Source organism: Streptopelia decaocto, assembly GCF_964273445.1.
Source record: "Streptopelia decaocto genome assembly, chromosome: 16".
Lineage (NCBI taxonomy): Eukaryota > Metazoa > Chordata > Aves > Columbiformes > Columbidae > Streptopelia > Streptopelia decaocto.
In genome coordinates this window covers 3,422,511-3,436,761 of record NC_138671.1, presented here as the reverse complement: position 1 = coordinate 3,436,761, position 14,251 = coordinate 3,422,511, and the positions used below count along the sequence as shown (strand labels likewise).

The window sequence follows — 14,251 nt, the reverse complement described above, 5'->3', positions numbered from 1 at the left end:
AGGAAAGTTTCAGCTCTGGAGCTCCAAGCAGCAAAGTTCTGTCACGCTTCACTTAACGTACGTGAAACAGCGACAAAGCAACGCTTAACGAGGCCAACGAGAACCGCGTGTAAATAAAAGCAAGCTCTGTTTTTTACAGCTTTACTCCTCTGTAATGGATGGTGTTTATTACGGCAGAAAAAGACAGGCAGGGAAAAACAACAACCAAAAGAGTGCTCAAAATATAGAGACAGCAAATTAATCTATATATCACAACAGAGACCTGAAAAAGTCTTACCAGGTGTGAGCTTTTGGCAAGTTATTAGTGCTGGCATCGATCAAATGAATCTATATATCACAACAGAGACCTGAAAAAGTCTTACCAGGTGTGAGCTTTTGGCAAGTTATTAGTGCTGGCATCGATCTGGTGTATTGTGAACAGTCGTGGGCCTGCAGCACCTGAAAAGGCAGAAAAGATCTCAGCTACTACCGTACTGCAAATAGGAAACTTCTTTCAACAATAATGAACTGAAACCGCAACAAGAGAGAAGCTGCGCACACAGAAAGCTCAGATCAGGAAAAGGCAGGAGAAAAATCCAACTGCCAGGGCCCATCAGACAGATTCATCCACCCACACGTGATAACCAGGCAGTCGTTTAACCACTGGAAGATAAACAAGAACAACGCTCTGCTAAGGAAGAATAAAATACCCGTTTTACACAGTGCACTGGATAATTCTAACAGTTTCTAATTTAACTTTCTCACCCTTCCTAGAAAACAAAACTTACGCAGCTGCATCTGTCCCCATTTTACAACAGGTCTTGAGTAGTGGGAAGTGCCATTCAAATTCCATAGAAGAGTCACAATAGCAACTTCTTATCATTTTGTTAAATTAATCTAACTACGTTAACGTGTACGATGTACTAACGTGTATTGATGTATGCACATCAACAGTAAATCATCAACTGTAACTATTCTGAGGTGCTGAACAGCCACAGTTTGCCTGAACGAGTCCCTCCACCCTCTGCAATGTTATTTAAACACATCAGTTAAAGTACAACATGCTGCTTAAAGTAAACAGGGTCTCTACAAACTCAATATTCCTGAGCTTCTAATGTGCCTGAACATCTTAGAGCTCAAGAGCAGAGGAAAAAGAAAACGAGGCTTCTATCTGATCATGATGGATAATGAAGAAGAAACATTTCTATAGCAACCGCCGTTTGTATGTGGCAGCCGTCACCGCGGCACTTGTGTTCTGTTGGGATCTCCTACCTGTGAAGATGGTTTATGGTCAGTGTTTCCCCTGGGTGGGTTTTTCGTATCTTGTGAGAGGGTAAAACAGGAGAACTCGTGTAAGCAGAGCAGCAAGGGCCGCGACAACAGAGACCGAGAGCCTCAGCTGCCCTTGAGCGGACGGCTCGGTAATTAAGGTGATGGTTTTCGACGCCTGCGCTGCCTGCGGTTATGTGGCTTGTACAATAAATCAGCGTTGCCAACATGGCAAAAACCGGGGGGTTTGCTGGTCCCAGGGCTGGCCAATGGGATGAGGGATGGCAAAGACAGGCATTAACAAGCAGGGCTCCAGAAAAAACATACAGAGAACCTGAGTAAGCTCTCAGCCCACCAGAACTTTTGCTGGAGACAGAAGAGTACAACTGAAACCAAAGAGCCATTTACAGTCATAAACACACCAAAAAAAAGCCTATTTGTGACCGTTATTCATTGGATCATTAAAAATCGCTCTGAAAAAGCCACATTGCAGCCAAGCAGCCCCATTGCCAGCGCGTGTTGCTGTGGTGTCTCCCCTGGAGCAGCGTTACCTTGCAGCGCCTTGAAGCCCTGCAGGGGCACTCGGGACGAGCCGGTGACGAACTGCAGCAGTCGCGCCCTCCTCTCCTCGTCGAAGAACTCCACGGCTTTCCAGAACCATTTCACGATGTTGCTGTCCGGGGTACAGTGTTTTAACCTCGTATTTGCCTTCCAGTCATTAACATCAATTTTTCCCAGTCCACAAATGATGAGCTGTAAGTTTAAAATGTAATTAAATATTTAATCGTTAACACTATAACAAAACGGGTTTTGGAGCCAGCCAAATGATGAATCACTGACATTGAAAAATTGACAGATTTTACACTAAAGGCAAATTATAACCTCTCATTAATCTTAAAAAAAAGGTTATATTTCTGCATTGCTTATCTTACCTTTGTACACAACACATTTTCTACATGGCCTCAATTCAAATGAAAGAAAAATAAAAATCAACCATTTCATAAGCTTATATGGAAGTGTCTTGACCCGCCAATTAAATAACAGAAGCACCGATTGTACCCGCGTGTGGCAGCGTGTGCATAATTCACATTTAACTCAACGTTTCTTTCTGGAGCCCCCAAAGTAACACCGCATGTGATAGGAATCAGAGTCCTCTCCTGATAAAGAGCTTTCGGCGCTTTGTAAACCGAGCTCCACAACGCATCGGTTTAAGCTCCACGGGGATAGGATTATGAAGATATTTTCTAGTGACTACAAACACTGGACCTTCCCCTCCCTTATTCTGCATCTGCAAACTGATTGTGGGTTAACAGTACGGCTGGTTCGCCGCTGCTGAATGAGAATATTCAGGGTAAAAGAAGAGCGATCACTGACACACGAGCACAACAAACAGGAGAAAGCATGAATAGTTCACCTTGTGGCCATTTTCTAAAGCAAAGACCTCAGCTCCACAGCTAACAGACTGCATATTAGATTCCAGTTTTAAAACAAGCTTGGGGTCTGTGGGATTTACCTCGAGAGTTTAATGTTTGGATGCCGATCCTGACATTTTGTAGCAGGTTTGTCGGTGGCAGCACCTTTCCTTTTGCCATATTTACAGGGCCAATTTAGCCTGGCAGAGCCCAGCGAGGTCGGTGTGGGGCGATGCAGGGGCTGGGGACAAGCGCTGGGAGGTGGAAGTGAGCGACAGACTATTGTACTGGCAGCACCAAATTGAATATCGTGTAACTGCACGCTGGGAAATCTGCGCCACCACCTCTGTGGGAATAACGTGCCCTGAAACAACCTGAGGTGGCCGCAGATACTCATCGGCTGCACGAGGGGCTCGTCTCCCGTGGCGGCTCTGAAATGTCACCCTGAGAAGCCCTCTCGGTGGAAGGGACACGCAGCCTTGGTGACTCCGCGACCCGGTAAGCTCTTCCCCAGCTGTATTTGTGGTGGGAGCGCACCTGCACCCCCAAAGCACTGGGGACACGACTTCGCCTGTTACTCAGTCTCACAAGAATCCCTCAGGCTTTTGTTGTTACACTTGACGACATAACATAACGCTAGCGTACTGACCTCTAACTCCTTCTCATCGAATGTCTTCAGCAGATGTTGTGGGATTACTTCATTAAATCCCTTCTGTAGAGCCAGAAACTGAGCTTCAATTCCTCGTAAAAATCGCCAGTTGACATAGAGTCTGCAAGCGAGTGCAAAGTGGTTTCGTGAACAACGTATTCAAATACAATAAACCTGCAATTTATCCAGCCTGACGGGAATACACACACCACCACCACTGCGCTACCACTTAGAAAAAACAATATAACACTGCCAATTACTTCAAATAAGTAAAAGTTCCTCCCCACCACAGGCAATATAAAAATCTCTGGAAAATATATGGATGTACCTGACATATTCCTTTTTATTCTCCTCTGTCACAGGGATGCTTTTGCCATTGGGTTTGAGTTCATGCTGAATGATTTCCCCGTACGCGTTGTGTTCTACACAAAACGTATGGTCTAAGACTCCTGTGATATCATTCTCACTGACGGGAAAGAAACAAAGTGACTCAGTGAAACTTATTCTGCAAATATATAACAGCCATACCTGACAGACTGAACTGAGCACTTTACAGCTCAGGAATCATTTGTCTCCCCCTAAATCTGAATACCTTGAGCACGTTAAGCCTTTAAAGAAGCTGAATCGTGCATGAAATATGTTTCTTAAATCTACCTGAGCAGGAGATCAAAATATACTCCATTTCTTTCCAGCTGGCTTTAGGAACATTATCGGGTGCCAAGCAAGACGGCATCCTAGCACCGTGAGACAGAGCACCCGGTACTCACAGGATCCACACTAAGCTGTTGTGAAGATCGGGGTCGACCAACTCCATGTCATCCAAAGTAATCGGCTTCCCCAGCAACTGCTTATAGAAAGGCAACGTGAAGCCCCCGTCGATATAGTGTCCGTGGAACACGGCCATCCCCATGATCCGGCCCACAAAATGGAAATACGATAAGTGTTCCTAGAATTGAAAGAAGAGATTCGACCATTCAGCTAAATAAGGGCTCCAGGTTGCATCTGCTGAATATGAAGTAATATCTCAGTACAGAGAAAAACACGCAGAGTGTTTTGGTTTTGTACACAGCACATGGAGCATATTGCTTCCAGTCCGGAAGTCTTACTACTAAGAATCAAAATAAACTTAATTTCTCCCAAAGGAAACATAAATTGACATCTTACAGAAAATTAAGAACACATTTGAGAAGTTTCTTTGATCACTGCTAAAACCAAATTATCGTATTATTGCACAAATTCAGTCTCTAGCAATACTAATGTGAGAATTAGGTTCCTCAGCCGAAAACACTCTCCAGATGTGTTTAATTTCTAATCATAAAGAACCCATGTTACTGGTCATACCGGGTTGACTGCAGAGTCCGGGTTGATTTGCAGGGTGTAGATATCATCTCGGGAATATTGGAAGAGACCGTAATATGGATTCAACATCTCATGTGACAACAAGTAGAGCCACTCCCTGAAGAAAACAAAATCATTTATTGTGTATTTTAGAAAAATGCATTCCTGCATCAGTAATCTTTTCAAAATAGCATGACTTTTCAAATCTTACTTTTAAACAACGTGAAGAAAGTTATCTCTGAACATGCTTAGATAAGGCTGAAATCGACATTATTTTTTGGATGCAGTTATTCTTTTAAGAGACTACCTGAAAAGATATGTTCTTCTGACATGCAATCTGTTACAGAGATAAATATAAATAAGAATAATGTAATAAGAAACAGGAGTGATAAGAGGCTCGTTCGGGACTCGAAGCGCAGGTGTAGCCAGTGGGGTTGGGGTGCAGGGGAAGAGACAGACGCCACTTACCGGGCGACACCTCCATAATCGAGACCTTCCTCCCCACGGAATTTGATCATTAGTCGTTTCCACAGGTCTTTTGGCCTCATCTTCATGACTTGCCGGTAGGACTCCTGTAAACACAGAACACTTTCTTTTATTAACTGCTATTTACAGACAAGAAGCTACTACTGGTTATTAGAAACAGAGTTTGGGACTCCCGAGTCCAAAGGGGATGTCGTTAAAGGGGATACTAATTTCCTGGATACCAACCAGTTTCTCAAATCACAGACTGTCACTTAGTTTTCTACAAATGTGGTAACACTTGTTAAATAAAACATACAGCGGAGAAGAACCCCCTTCTGTTCATTTGGAGAGGTATTCAGGGATCAGAACATTATGTCATTCTCACAGAACTTATTAAAAAATAATCCATGAGTAAACTCCTTTATCTTTGCATGAAGGCTCACAAACCTTGCAGCCCGAAAAGCCAACAGTGGCGCTTCCACCCTGGGTTTAACACATGTGCAAACCCTCAGGAAGCATCTTAACAACAGGAGCATCAATGCCATCCATCCCCATAGATCTACAGAATTGCGCCTGTATCAATAAAACTTCACCAAGAAAACACAAAAAGAGAGAGGCAAAACAAATGCTAATTTTTTTAAAAAGGAATTAAACAAACAAAAAATAGTCTAGTTTTTATTTCTGTCCAGTATCAGTGCCCCAGTCGTTGGCTCTACAGAACAGAAGGGGCAGGTGTGTCTGGGACCCAACATACCCGGTTTTCAGGACAAGAACACTGTAATTTTCCCTGCTGTACGGCAGCCTTTAGTCCCTTTTCTAGCTGATCATGAGCTGATCTGACGGTCCCCGAAGGGAAGACCAACACCAATCTTTCTTGGCTGGAAAAACGGTGACAACACACAGTTGTGGGTGGGGTAAAAATGCAACAGGGATGGGTGGGATGGGTGATACCGTTCTCAAAAGACAGACTGTTCTCCAGAAAAGGCCAATTAATTATAACTGTTTTCAATCAATTCAGCAGAGTTCTGCTGAATAACGTCACAACATAAAAAGCAGATAAACCCACTGTGGGCATCGCTGGTCATTCAGAAGGCCAGGCAACTCAAAATCAGTCTGATTCTGAAACAAACACACACACAATAAAAACCCCACACAAACACAAACCACCACAACAAACACCAACTCAAAACCCACCAAGAACACAACCAGAACTGAGACAGGTGCTCAGTAATCCAAACTCCGAAGATGAACGCTATTCAATAGTAACTTTACTTGAGTTACAATAGATCAAAGATCATTAATAACCGTTTGGCTTTCACTCTGCAGCATTCCCTCCATACCAGGCGTTCAAGGAAGAAGCCACACAGCATCTTCCAACACACAAAGAGCTTGGGCTGCTTCCTCAGTCCCTGCCGGTCCGTACATCTCCGGCTGCAGGGCTTTCCTCACTTTTCTTCTTCTCCACAGTGTAGATACATCTACTTTAAGCTCACAACCGCTCTTAACATCCTTTTTCCTCTTCCCATTCACCACCGCTGAAACTCCAGCTTTACTGCTGGGCTTCAAGATCTCATCTAACCGAATGAGAACGACCCCCTTCCCCTTCCCTCAAGGGTAAGAAACAGGTCAAAATTTGCAAATTACCTCAAAAATCTCTTCCCTGGAGACCTCGATGCGACAATGGCCAGCTTGAGGCTGCTGCTGGGACAGCTCCTGCCTCAGGATCTTGAGCTTCTGCACCAGGTCTCGCTTGTACCGCGGCACCGTCAGGCACTCGGCCTCGTCCGGGAGCTGGCACAGGGACACGACCTGCGGCTGCTGCTGGTGCTGCTGGTCCTTCAGCTGGTTCTGCCGGCTGCAAACACACGCACGGTCACCACACACGCCCCCGTTTTCTTCAGATGTTGCTTCAAGGTTAAGTCTTTGTAATAAACTCATTTCGGGTGACTGCGATTACGCTAAAAATGTCCAGCTCCATTAAAATAAATTCAGAGAGATTTTATCCCGACTAAAGACACACGCTTCTGTCTTTCTTGGCAACTTTGCTTTACGGGTTTGTTATTTCTATTAGAGCTACTCTAAAGTACGCCAAAGGTTACAGCACTATATAATAAGGTATTATCCACACAATTTTACTACTAAGCTGCTGACGCTGAGTTTCTCAGATACCGTTTCCATATTTCCTTCTTGCGTGTTTTGCCTTCCTCCATTTTAAAATTCGGGGATCTGCCAAACACGACGCCTCTAATCCACGGTCAATACCGGAGCCTGTTTTAAATGGCTTGTCTGGAAAGGAGCTGGCTCGCCCCGCGCTGTTTGTCCTGGCGGGCGGGCCCGTGTCCCCTGTACCTGGCCTAGTCTGGACCACAGGAATGTGGGAGTTCACGTGGAACTCACTGGCGCAGATAAACAAGGGTTTTTACTACAATTCCGAGAGATTTTGTAAAGCTCACTTCTTACGAGGAGAAGTAAATTAACCGCGTTGTGGAGATGTCTTCTGTCGGATCTTGTACGCAGTAAGTGGATACTTTTAAAGCTTTCTAGTGTGGCATTTCTAAAGGACACGGGATAAAAGCTAAGCCTAAACCACGAGAAGAACATCCCTGTGTGAAACACATGAGAACACTCTAAATTTACTAGATAAATAAGAAAGGTTACAATTCAGGATGTTTCCCAATGGGATGTTAATAAATTGGGTTTTTTTTTCATCATTAAAGAACAACAAATATTAGATAGAACCGAGCGTAGTTTTAATATATTTCAAATATGAATCTCGCTTAAAGAAGAAAAAATATTAGATAGAACCGAGCGTAGTTTTAATATATTTTCAAATATGAACCTCGCTTAAAATCATTGTTCTATCCATAATTCCGTAAGGACAAGCATGTGAAAATATTCCTTGTACACGCTGACCAGAGAAGGTCATATTTATCTACTGAAGTGAGCGAATGTTCATACTAACTTTGATAGTACAAAAGACAGTTCCCTAAACACAAAGGTGGTCAATGTCAGTCTTAAAGAAAACGTAATCTCTAAAATTAGCATGAATTTAAGATTATGCATCAAATTAAACTCATTTAAAATACAGCAGTACTAGGAGGAGAAAAAAGCCCATCCTCACATTAGACAAAAAATAATCAGTGCAATATTAGCTAAACAATCTGCAGTGCTTAAGGTAATTAAATCTGATTTTTAGTATGTTTTCACAGCTGAATGCCTATGCTTGATCCTGTACAGGGCTTTAAGGATATAGCTGAGTACTTTTCAGGTGCTGTAAGTATCAAAACCCATCACAAACTCTTGGCCAACATTTTGAAACAGAACTGGGTAACAAGTTTCATTATTTTCATAACTTATAATGTCATCACTGGAAGAACAAACTGCTCTGCTCAGCTCAATAGAAAAGTCAAGTATCACTGAGAGTAAACTTCTTATTATGCTTTTGAACCTAAAACTCTATCACACCCATCCCACCCAAATACTAAACCTATTTCTCAGATAATTTACAAAACGAAGGCCTGAGGCAAACTACTTTAGGAAAAAAAAAGCAGCTTTCACATATCCTGTTTGGTGCAATAAAAGAATAAACACCAGGAAAGATTTATCAGGCAGCAGGCTCCGCTGATGACACTGTTGCCTGAATTTCTGAAATCCTTCCCTAATCAAAGACAGATGTACAAATGAAAAACTTAAGCACGCTGTCGTAGTACTTTAAAGTTTAAAGAAATGCAAAATGGTTCTGTGATTCTGGAACTTGCAAGTCAAATTGCATTTTCCAGATGAAAAGCTACCTGTGTATTTGTCCTTCACAGTACGTGTACAACTGGACACTATGACCCTACTGCCATTTAAAACCAAACCTACCTGTGAAGGACAGTTTTTCCAATATGGTCCAGTTAACTGCATTTCCTACAGTTTAACAATCGCACTGTTGTAGCTAAGACGGTCTTAAGTTTTATTTTGGGTGAAATATCCAAATCTGAACTAATTCAATTAACTTCTCTGTTTCAAACACAAACATGCTCCTCCACTGGAAAGTATTTTTCAATATTATGTTCATTTGAAGCCACCAATCTAAATGCAACTAAAATTACTGGTGATTTGTTTTAAATCAAAAATAAAAAAGAACCCAAAGTGTCTGGATGAAGTTCTGTAATATACATGTATATAACAAATTATTTCCCTAAACAAAATACATTTTTGTCAATATCTAGACTCTGTCTAGGGTGTCAAGTTCAAATGTGTATTGGGCAAAGCTTTTAAGTATTCCACAAGAGGTATGTTACCTCCTGGATGTTACTTTCCACTCCTCCGTTTTGTCTTTGCAGTGCTTGTTCCCATTATTCTTTCCTCCAGCTTTTCTTCCCAATGATTCACTTCCTGAGAAGGTCGGTTCCTCCCACTCCCCCCTTGCCCAGGGCTGCTCAGCTTTATCTGCCCAACTCCTCATTGTTTCTTCCACTTCACACCTACTCAACACTTTACAGGTGTTTCCCAAGAGTATTAAAAGGTGTTAGTAGGAAAAACAATAAGAGCCCAATTCCCAAATAGCTTGGACAAACCCATAGCCATGTCTGCACCAAAAAAATGTTTGTTTGCTTTTTGTTTCCATTTTTAGTAGAAAATCCCCCAGTGTGGAATGAGTGCCTAGGGAATAACAAGAGCCAGAATTCTTTGGAGTTTCCCCTTCTGTTTTAAAAAGTACAGTATGAAAATGCAGTACCAAAACACTAGGGCAGAAAAAAAACCCCACAGTTCTTTTATTTTACTCTTTTTGTAAAAAATCGGAGTTGAATTATTTGGGTCTTGTTTTGAGAACACCTCAACTAGCCTTACTCTAAAACTGAAGGTAGGGGCTGAATTATTTCTCCTTGACTCCAGGAGGACGTCTGGACACTTGTTCATACCACTGGCTACTGAACACGAGCTGGTACTTCAAGTAGCCCACAAGATGTATAAAGAAAGGGAAAGAAATGTCTCTTTTGCTGTTAGGAAAAGATTATACGGGCCAATCTTTTCCACCAGACAGCACTCGCTTCCCTGCCCGCTGCCCCCAACTGCCGGCATCACAACAGCCACATTCCTGCCTAAATGCCACGGAGATTTTCTTTTCCAAGAACAATCAAACCTGTCGTCCTTGCTGTGTAACCAAGTCAGTTGGTAGTGTGTTAAAGAACGCTGCTACTATACTTTAAATGCTACTGAACAGCAAAATACAGCTTGGTATAAAACCGAGCACCCCTCAGGCGTCGCTTTCTTTCCTCTGTTACGCTCAGTGTGTGCCCGAGACTTCAGACTCACTTTAAGACTAAATGCAAGTTAGCAGATAGCCGAGGATCTGTGAACTGCGTCGTCCTGTTGTTATGGTCAACAAAATAAACTCTGCCTGTTGCTGTATTTCGGATCTCCCATCCAGGAGGCAGTGGACCAAGCTCTTCACAATTGATGTTGCTAAGATCCCTGTGAAAACAAATATAAAATGAAAAATACCTCAGCATTTGGCCTCTGAGCCAAACAAGCGTAAATGTAACAGAACAATTCCATGAAGTCTGAGAAAATGTATTGTTTCAGAAACCTGAGCTGTTCGGCTGGAATCTCCACCCCCGAGGTGCAAGCCCACCAAAGAAAAACACATCCCAGTACACATCCCATGGGGAAGAAGAGTTCTTATCAAATAACCTCCATTCCTACAAACTAACTGCAGCTGTTAAATTATTAAAGGCTTAAAACAAAAATAAAGGCTCTTGCCATATTTGCCAAAATGGAATCGCAGCTCTACACCAATTCTGACAGAAAACATTTTAAAAACAACATTAGTCATGTAAGGAACTCTGAATCACACTTCAAAAACTCCTACAAAACAAAATCATATTTCTCAAGAGTTATACTTTCCATGAAGAATTATGCATGGGATATGCGCGTATGGCACAGGCGGTTTTGCCCCAAAACCCCAAGCAAACAGCTCTCTAAGAAAATATCTCCAAGAGAAGATGGACAGTGACTCAGCTCTGCACTGAGCACTGCAGACGTCGCTTCAGGAAAACTCTGTTGAAAGTAGGAAGACGTGGATTCATTCCGCAGGTTCACTGAAAACAAATTTCTAGCCTTCAAAAATGTACATTTAGTCATTTTTTCATGCATATAATTCACAGGTCAGATAGCACACGCTGCCAAGCGCAGCTGTTTTTAAAGGGGAAAGCCTTCAGACCCCCCAGCACCACGGAGCGAGGAAGGAGCCGAGGGGCAGAACGGCCGAGAAGACGCGTCTACGGGGACCCGAAAGGCCCAGAACCACTAATGGAAACGCGAGGCTCTGGGGTCAAACTGCAGCTGATACTACCCAGTTCCTTATAAACCACAAACTCCACCCTCACGCAAACAGCCAAATTGAGTTCGCTGCGGCATTTGTGCGGTTTCTGCCGCCATGCCTCAGACTGGCTTACATGTCACACAAAACCATCACACCACGAACTTAAGGATTAGATCTTCATATAGTTTTTTTTAGAAGAGTCTAGTTACTAGTTGTGTGTCACGGGCTTCCCCATGCATACCTGCCGGCTGTACGGCACCCTCCGGTCTACAGATAACGCATTGAAGCATATTCTTGTGACGCAAAAGTAGCGATAAAAACAAAAGAATTGTTCAAAAATGCAGTGAAGTTATGGCCATGAGGCACTTGATCCTTCCTGGGATATCTGAACCCCATTTCCCTGGGGGTGAACACCAGCAGCAAGCAACAAAATTGCTACAGTTCTCATAAACGCCAACACCGGCTGCCAGTTCCAAACTACACACACTGTTTACACCATCCAGACTTCAGGAGGCAACCACTTTCAACAGCTTGTTTGTTTGCTTTTTAAGAACAATCAGAAGCTAACGATAATTTCCCAGTTATCCTTCCTCGTACAACACGTACATGTGTACACCATGCAAATAAGGACGCTAAACTAAAAGGACACTTGGGATGTATTTTCTGGTGATAGAGCTGCAGCAGAAACCGCAGTTTGAATATTTTCATCACAGGTCTCTCAGCTTCTCCACCTGTTTGCCCCTCTCCCCCAGATTCTTTCACATTTATATGCTGCTGAGATGCCTGAAAGCATTGGGTGCTCTAGGAATATCCATGTTAGAGCACTATACAGAAAATAAATATGCTTTTCTGCTCTGTAACAGGAAACCTGCTGTAAAAAACTTGTGCATTTTTAGATATTTGCTACTATACTTAAATGGAAAACTCTTGCTTTTTAAGGCCCCAAATCCTGGCACTTCAAACCCAGCTCACCATTTCAGCTTCCAGGCTCTTTAAGATGCAGTGTCTCCCATTAGTTTCTTCAAAATGTACCAAGTTTCCTATTCCTCAAGTAAATTACGTGTGGTGGTCTGTACATGGGACAATAATTCTCAGAGACAAGTACATTTAAACTAATTCGATGATGAGACTGTCGTTCACTAGAAATACTGTGTCTGAACATACCAGGGGCATCCACCAGGTTTCCCCTTTGTCTGCTCATCCATGAAAAAAGTTCACATTTATCTCACCTATTTGCCACAAAGCTTGTTCTTCCTAAATATACGTGGCCAATTTCCCAGGTCTTGTTAACTTCCAGACCCTGAATTGAAAACCCAAACCAACTCCATTTTCACTAATGTATCTCAATAAATCTAGATTTTCTGAAATGCTCAGGCCCTGCTTTTTGTTTCATTGTTTCGCAGAGTATTAAAACCTGCACTTGGCTATAATTCACATGCAAGATCCAGAAACAGTGAACTATACCTGTTTTCAAACCGCCACTGTAATTCATAGTTTGATTCTCCATCTTTGTATTAAAATAACGATTTGAAGAACTAAGAGACTAATTTATTTTGATGAATGACTTGTTAAGATGATATATTGGGGCCAAGAGACTGAAATATAATATCACACAGAGAAAACACTGAGTACCGCTTAAACTAATTTGGATTTGACACCTTGAAGACACTTTAATCATTTCTTACCTAGGTACTCTTGGATCGTGCCACGTGCTAACGCCAGTCTGAGTATGCAGAAAATAGACCTGACCTTGCTGAGTTGTCCTTTGCTCTGTGAAATCAAGATGAATTAATAAGTATGAGAAGAAAAAGCGCAACGCAAGAAACTAACAAAGAGTGATTTCCCCAGAACTAAGGAATCAAAAGAATCTCACATTTGAGGAGACGACACAACCCATTTTCCCAGGGAAACCTACGATTCAAACACTTTAACTCACATACCATATCCTTCGGGTAAATCGGGAGGAGTGTGCAAGTGCGTCCTGCTCATGTAATTCCTGTGCCGCTGTGACCGGACTCTCCTCTCCGCCAGCCGGGGATCCGACGTCTGCCCGCAGGTCGCACCGTTTGTTCCTGTGATCGGAGTGTTCTCGTCCACGAAACAGCTCAGGGGTCGGCCCGGGCTGGAGTATTCGGACGCCGGCCTGGGGGAAAAATGTGAAAACCGCATTGCTGAGTGGCCACGGGGCTACACAACGTGCTCCGTGGAGCTTCGTCCGAGGGCTCTCGGGACGGCAGAATCGAGCAGCTGACGTGTTGGGCGGGACACCCCGATAATGGGCAGAAAGATTCTGGTCTGCGCCCGCTGGTTCATCCCAGAATAATTAGTAAATATCCTCACCTATCTTAGGGCCTGACCCGGCACTTAGTATATGATGTTGCAGGATCAAGATCATATCAAGTGCTCGCAAGAGCAGTTCCCACCTTAAATACAGTGCTGAGCGTGAAAATTTATATTTATATTTATATTTATATTTATATTTATATTGAGGTTGGGGTTAGTATCAAGGAGTTTTTATATATATATATATATATACACACACAAATACACACATATATAGGTTAGGGTTAGTATCAAGGGTTATATATAAAATTTTATGCTCAGCACTGTATTTAAGGTGGGAACTGCTCTTGCAGCACTTGATATGATCTTGATCCTCCAAAATATATATGTATTTTGTTTGTTTGTTTTAAATAAGCAGCATACAGCCCAAACTTTCTCACCTTGGCTCCATACGGCTGAGCACGCGATCAGGACTTGTTATTCCTTCTAATTTTTAAAAGAAGGTTTTTGGGTGAGGATGGTGAAAAAGAGCTAAGTAAGATATAT

General features: G+C 42.6%; 1 protein-coding gene across 2 annotated transcripts in view; it reads right to left on the bottom strand.

The window, feature by feature from the left end:
- Positions 1–14,251, bottom strand: part of SMURF2 (SMAD specific E3 ubiquitin protein ligase 2) — a 57,129-nt gene that overhangs the window by 3,691 nt on the left and 39,187 nt on the right. For both annotated transcript variants that reach the window (XR_014185522.1, XM_082067088.1), the window contains exons 8-18: positions 13,363–13,565; positions 13,108–13,192; positions 10,414–10,572; positions 6,757–6,967; positions 5,116–5,219; positions 4,651–4,765; positions 4,077–4,255; positions 3,638–3,775; positions 3,310–3,430; positions 1,800–2,001; positions 363–438 (exon numbers count right to left, since the gene is read on the bottom strand). Coding sequence is in view for 1 of the 2 variants with exons in the window: in XM_082067088.1 (XP_081923214.1) it covers positions 363–438; positions 1,800–2,001; positions 3,310–3,430; positions 3,638–3,775; positions 4,077–4,255; positions 4,651–4,765; positions 5,116–5,219; positions 6,757–6,967; positions 10,414–10,572; positions 13,108–13,192; positions 13,363–13,565 (1,593 nt within the window). In the remaining variant the exon portion in view is untranslated. The remainder of the gene's footprint in view (positions 1–362; positions 439–1,799; positions 2,002–3,309; positions 3,431–3,637; positions 3,776–4,076; positions 4,256–4,650; positions 4,766–5,115; positions 5,220–6,756; positions 6,968–10,413; positions 10,573–13,107; positions 13,193–13,362; positions 13,566–14,251) is intronic.